General features: G+C 45.4%; 2 protein-coding genes across 2 annotated transcripts in view; one reads left to right on the plus strand and one right to left on the minus strand.

Annotated features, from left to right (window-relative positions):
* Positions 1-4: 4 nt before the first annotated feature.
* LOC108228600 (transcriptional activator Myb-like) lies at positions 5-4,276 on the minus strand (the record flags this gene model as incomplete). The annotated part of the gene is made up of 10 exons (XM_037974418.1): positions 3,937-4,276; positions 2,888-2,940; positions 2,729-2,804; positions 2,042-2,113; positions 1,173-1,268; positions 877-1,097; positions 677-809; positions 427-606; positions 189-317; positions 5-103 (listed from the first exon to the last, which is right to left on the minus strand). Coding segments are annotated over exons 2-10 (1,032 nt in total), but the record flags the coding sequence as incomplete, so codon positions are not given.
* A 1,629-nt stretch (positions 4,277-5,905) lies between these two features.
* Positions 5,906-6,629, plus strand: part of wdr33 (WD repeat domain 33) — a gene marked incomplete in the record, with an annotated part of 21,955 nt that continues 21,231 nt past the window's right edge. Inside the window, 1 exon segment of the mRNA XM_037974417.1 lies at positions 5,906-6,136.

The raw sequence follows: 6,629 nt of genomic DNA on the forward strand, positions 1-6,629 counted from the left end.
ACACTACTTCTTCCATTGTGCTTCTGTTCCAGGAGGAGGAGGAGGAGCCCAGGAAGGAGGTGCCTTCATCAGTGTTCAGCAGCTTCTCCTTCACACCTGCAACCTTCAGAGGACAGCAGCTTCACCTGTGTAGCTCTTGCACACCTGCTTTAGGTTCAGGATACAAACATCAGCACATGCTCTCTTACATAGCTCTTGCTCAGGTCCATGATGGACAGGTCGGTGTCCTCTCTGAGCAGACAGTCTGACAGTGTCACCAGGGGGTGATCAGGAAGTGAGGTCACTTCCTGTAAGTTGCAGCTCCACACCTCCGGATTCTGTGATGAAGAAGAGACAGGAAACAGCTGTAACGAAAGCTGGCATTACCATATAAAGCTTCCTTTCAAAATAAAAGCCTGGGTCAGATGAATAAAATCAAACTGTTACTGTCTCCATCAGCTCTGTCGACCCTGCCAACTTGCACAGGCTCAGAGAGGAGCTGTAACCAGATGACGGGGCAGGGACACAGGCAGAGCACAAGTGGGCGGAGCTTCCGTGGGGTCTGCACATGCTCTGATCACCAGGGGAGCAGCTGGACTCATCCTTCAGGGTGGACAGACTGTTGGCCTGCAGAGGAACACAGTGTTATGAAACTGCTGAGTCATGACAGCTGGGTGGACTTTGGGTACAGGAGGACCTTGGAGGACATGTTGGCTGTGGTCCGGGCGGCAGATCTGGAGGTGTGGAGGTGCAGGAAGTGCAGGTATCCCTCCCTCTCCACTTTCCTCTTCAGGGTGGAGTTCCAGTGGTTTTTGATTGAGTTGTCTGTCCTGAGGACAGACAGGCAGCTGCCTCATTCTGACTCACCTGTGGTCACACGGCAGCAGGTGCACGTACCTGCCCGGCAGCAGCTTGGAGATGTCGGCCCAGCGGTTCCCCAGCAGCCGGTGGGCCTGGCACACAATACGGTCCTCCTCCAGAGTCCAGCCACTCTTTTTCACCGTGGGGCTCAGGTGGTTGTGCCAGCGCTCCCGACACTGCTTCCCGTTCCGAGTATGCAGTTGTTTGGCGATAAGCGACCAGCGCTTCATGCCGTGCTTCTGAACCAGCTCTACCACCTGAACAGGAAGTGACATCACATGAATGTTGGAGGTGAGAGTAGAGTCCTGACCAGCTGCCAGGTGAGACCTTACCCTGCGGTCCTCCTCCTGAGTCCAGGGGCCTTTGACCAGCTCTGGATTCTTGATCTGCTGCCAACGCCGCTGACACTGCAGCTGTGACCTTTGACCCTGACAGACAGTGCCCCCCGCTAGTTATTGCGGCTCGGTACATGTCTGATAACCTGAGAGGACTGCGGCCCGGTCATAATACTCGCACTCGACCCCACGCCCCTCTGTGAAGGGTGTACTCAGTGGAAGTGCACAGAAGGGTTGGTGTGCTCAGGTTACATGCAGACATTGGGGAACTGGGACAGTACGGGTTACGTCTTCTACTTGCACCTCAGGGCCGTAACTGTGACATCCAACATGGCGGGCCGGTCCCTGTTTTGGTATTTTAAGAAGGTGCCAAATGTTCAAATGTGTTTTGTTCTGACTTGTTGAATACAGAGCAAAGTTTGACAGTATTCACACACCTGTACAGCAGAGTGAAACAAGAATTATTTCAATACTTTACATTTAAAAACTGCTTTTTTCCTGACAGACGCAGCTCGCTCTGTCACCGCCGCCATATTTCCACCTTCTAATTCAAAACCCTGTCGTTATCAATAAAGATAATATTTTTTAAAAATCAATCATGCAGTGATGAATTGTGGGTAAATATTTCGCCGAAGTCCGCCTGGATGCGGGCTTAGCCAAAGGGCAGATGTAGTACGCAAAGGGGGCGGGGCTAAAGAGCACTCCGGAGAATTGGGACACACTACGCACTCAAACCCTTCAGCATGAATGCATATTTGAAGGACACGAGGGCGGAACGAGGGCGGAACGAGGGCGGAGCGAAGGCGGAGCGAGGGTGGAACAAGGGTGCAAGTGCGAGTATTGGGACTAGGCCCGACACTACTCACCCTGAAGTGTAGAGCAACCGCCGACCAGCTGCTGGAGCCAAACTCCTTCACCAGGCGCTGCAGCGTCTCATCCTGAGGACAAGGATCATCGTCATCATCATCATCATCACCAGCATCGTTATCCTCTTCATCAAAACCCTCATCATCATCATCATCATCATCACCAGCATCGTTATCCTCTTCATCAAAACCCTCATCGTCATCATCACCAGCATCGTTATCCTCTTTATCAAAACCCTCATCATCATCATCATTATCACCAGCATCGTTATCCTCTTCATCAAAACCCTCATCATCATCATCATCATTATCACCAGCATCGTTATCCTCTTTATCAAAACCCTCATCATCATCATCATCATTATCACCAGCATCGTTATCCTCTTCATCAAAACCCTCATCATCATCACCAGCATCGTTATCCTCTTTATCAAAACCCTCATCATCATCATCATCATCACCAGCATCGTTATCCTCTTCATCAAAACCCTCATCATCATCATCATCATTATCACCAGCATCGTTATCCTCTTCATCAAAACCCTCATCATCATCATCATCATTATCACCAGCATCGTTATCCTCTTTATCAAAACCCTCATCATCATCATCATCACCAGCATCGTTATCCTCTTTATCAAAACCCTCATCATCATCATCCTCTTCATCATGGTGCTGACAGCCCACCTCCTCTTTTGTCCATCCAGGCTTCTGTAGAGAAACTCGAGAGAATTTTCCAAATCGTCCGGAGCGACTCTTCAAACTGCAAACACAGAGCAGCTGATAAACAGGGCTCCAACAGGTGTTACAGGTGTGTTACAGATGTGCTACAGGTGTGTGTCTCACGTGGGCCTGTGGCTCCTGTTGCTCATGTTTGCTCCTCAGGTGGATGTTCTTGCCTGTCAGGAAGTGACAGAAAACAGGATCATTCTTTGACAGATGGTTCTGAACTCAGGAACTCTTCTCTGTTAAAGAACGCAGAGAACAGTAAAACAACATGGTTCTCACTGAGGGTTCAACAGGTGAATAAAAGATTTTATGGAGTTTAACTTCAAACTGAACTATGGAAAACAGAGTTTATTATAAAATCATATTTCCTGTTAGCTGGGAGGGTTTGGGCTTCTTCAGGTAAACAGCAGGTAGATTTACCTGTTTGATCTGATTTAACCTACCTGGACAACACCTGGACAACCGACTCAACCTAAAACTAAGTCTCCTTAAAACAACTCCAGTTAAACTCCATGTAAACTCCAGGTAAACTCCCGTTAAACTCCATGTAAACTCCCGTTAAACTCCTGTTAAACTCCTGTTAAACTCCATGTAAACTCCAGTTAAACTCCGGTTAAACTTCAGTTAAACTCCAGGTAAACACCAGGTCAACTCCAGTTAAACTTCAGTTAAACTCCATGTAAACTCCATGTAAACTCCAGTTAAACTTCAGTTAAACTCCAGGTAATCACGAGGTCAACTCCAGTTAAACTCCAGCTAAACTCCAGGTCAACTCCAGGTCAACTCCAGTTAAACTCCAGGTAAACTCCAGGTAAACTCCAGTTAAACCCCAGTTAAACTCCAGTTAAACCCCAGGTCAACTCCAGTTAAACCCCAGGTCAACTCCAGGTCAACTCCAGTTAAACTCCAGGTAAATTCCAGTTAAACTCCAGGTAAACTCCAGTGTTTCTGATAAAGTCCGCTCAAACGGCCGGTCGTTAGGAACCTCCGTTAGCAGCGGTTAGCTAACGGCCGGCGCGCAGACATTTTACGGCCGGTAAAAGTGACTCTAACGGCGGTCGGACCGTCACTGCAGCCGGCCGCCGAGCAGAACCTCGGTTCCGTTCGGTTACCGGCCCAACCGAACTCCAACTGTGACCGTTTCCGGTGAGATTCTGGGAACTTACCGGCGGCAGAAAGCAGCGGAGGAGCAGAACGGCTCGAGACCGACCGTTTCTCAGTCCCAGAGCGCGTGCACTCTCCTGTGATTGGACAAGAGTCAGAGTGACGTCACTGAGCGCTCCTTATATGGCAGTGTAATTCAGCGGGTTTTTATTTTTTATTTTATTTTATCAGAAAAGACTTCAGGAGTTTTTATTTTATTCACTTATATTTTCACGGGCGGTCATAAAAACACGAACTACACAAACTGCTGAAGTTTAGAAACAAAAGAAATCAACTAAAGACAGCTGATTACAGAAATCAGCAGAAATCTACAGAAATCAAGGTCCAAAAACATCTTTCTATTTTAAAAGTTTAGCTTCTGATAACAGCAATAAAGTCATAAAAACATCTTTTATAAATAAAAATAAATACATTTGAAGATAAATTATTTTAATCCCTATTTAAAAAGGACAAAACAAAGTGAAGCCCAAAAAAAGAAAGAATTTGTTTAAAATATCCAAATGGTTGCTTTTTATGATTACAGTAAAAACAGAAAACACCTGAGAACACCTGGTTCTCAGGTGTAACTCAGGTGTAGCTCAGGAAAGCTCAGGTGTAACTCAGGTGTAACTCAGGAAAGCTCAGGTGTAACTCAGGTGTAGCTCAGGAAAGCTCAGGTGTAACTCAGGTGTAACTCAGGTGTAACTCAGGTGTAGCTCAGGTGTAACTCAGGTGTAACTCAGGTGTAACTCAGGTGTAGCTCAGGTGTAACTCAGGTGTAACTCAGGTGTAACTCAGGTGTAGCTCAGGTGTAACTTGAAAGTGAAAGAATTTAGATTTCTTGTTATCTGGTTTGATGAAAGAATAACTTGGGCAGTCCACATTCAAAGGTTTTGAGAAATGTGAAAAGATATTAAACATTATGAGATGTTTAACTAGAAGAGACGGAGGGTCATATACACCAGATTAATCTGATGAACATTAGATTATAGAAGGGTGGTTTATAATTCAGCTTCAGATACGTCTCTAGAAAAGTTAAACAGAATCATTACAGGTAGAAAAATCAGGACAAGAAGACAAGAAGTCCTGAAAGACAAAAAACACAAAAAGCTTTGAATGGATCATAAATCAGCAGAAATTCAGATCTAACAGTCTCACACTCCCAGATTCAAGAGCAGACCTGAAAGTATTAGAAAAGAATAGAAATAAAAATGTTATCATTTCAGAGACAGTTCTAGAAAACATTAGCCGGGACTAAGATCAATAATTCATCATTATTCAGTTTAAAACATAATTATTCAGAAAGCCGACCAGAAATCTTAGTGGAAATTCAACAAACACTATAAAATGAACTCCCTTAATTTTATGGACACCAGCTCATGTTGGCATAAGAGGGAATGAAACAGCAACTAAAGGAGGCTCCCAGAAACATCAGATTCAGTCAAACAGAAATAAAAACCATCCTAAAACTGAGGGAAGGATGGCAAAAACAACAGGAAGAGGAAAGAAAAGGTTGATGGTTTTATAGAATTCAACAACAAACAAGAGAAATGGGGAGAGCTGGAAGAAACAGGAGGACTCATGTCTCACATTTGGACACAGGATTAAACAGGACATTATTTAGAAAAGGGAAATATAATCCAGGTAAATGTGAAAACTGTGGAGAGGACAAGACTGTAGAGCATCTTTTATTCTAGTAGCAGAAGAACCGAAATGAAAACCATCAACTAATTGACAGACTAACTGAATGAAGGTAAGATTTATCCAACTGAATTATTACAAAATAAGTCAAAAAGTGACAGTTCTCCAGCTTTAAAGCGTTTTCTGAAACTGACTCGTTGTTTCATGGTTCCAGTTCTTCTTCCCACCAGTTGGTGGTGGTAAGGCACCAAATGGTTGTTTGACAACCGCCAAAAAGAAGAAAGGAAAGAAGCAGCAGAACTCGTTTTCCCAGAATCCCTTGCGTGAAGATGCAGCGCTCTCCCGCCCGTTGAGTGGATATCCCAGCATGCTTTGCAGCAGGGCCGAGTGGAAGAGGCGTCATGATGGAGTCCGCAGGAGGATAAAGTGACAAAAAACTGACAAAAAAACCAAACAAACCCGTAAATTTAGATTTAAATAAAGTCTGAGGCGATTCATGGTTCTTCAAAGAAAAAAATCCACAAGAATCTAGCGAGTTAATGACAGCTAGATAAGTAACTGCGCTGCGGAGACAGATTGTTGGTGAGTTTTTTAACGGCCCGGCCGCCATTTGAGTTCCGTTACCGAACAGTCAACCGCTCCCGGAACCGAGCACACCCTACAGTGCTGAGACGGCTTCTGTTGGTTCGGTTCCAACTTTACTAGCTCTAGATTTCAGTGGATTTATGAGGTTCTCTGACAGTACCTTCTAACGGTTAGCCTGTTAGCAAGGTTAGCCGTTTTGAGCTAACAGCGTTAGCATTAGCATCGTGACAGATTGAAACAGAATCTGAGTAAAACAATAAAACCTGTCGCTTTGGACTCAAAATAAAACTACAGTGGCTGCGGAGCTTTCAAACGGATCGGTCGGTACTGGAGCTCAGTGGGTCAGTGTGGTGGCTTTCAGCAGCTGTGGAGCCGCACGAAGCGGACGGGCCGGTGTGTGTGGTCCTGCTGCTCCACAACAACTGTTTGAGGACGGTTCTCCACTTAGAACTGTTCTCCATGTGTTTCTGAGGATGGTTCTCCACTTAGG

This window comes from Kryptolebias marmoratus, unplaced genomic scaffold (genome assembly GCF_001649575.2).
Source record: "Kryptolebias marmoratus isolate JLee-2015 unplaced genomic scaffold, ASM164957v2 Scaffold41, whole genome shotgun sequence".
In the NCBI taxonomy this organism is placed as follows: domain Eukaryota; kingdom Metazoa; phylum Chordata; class Actinopteri; order Cyprinodontiformes; family Rivulidae; genus Kryptolebias; species Kryptolebias marmoratus.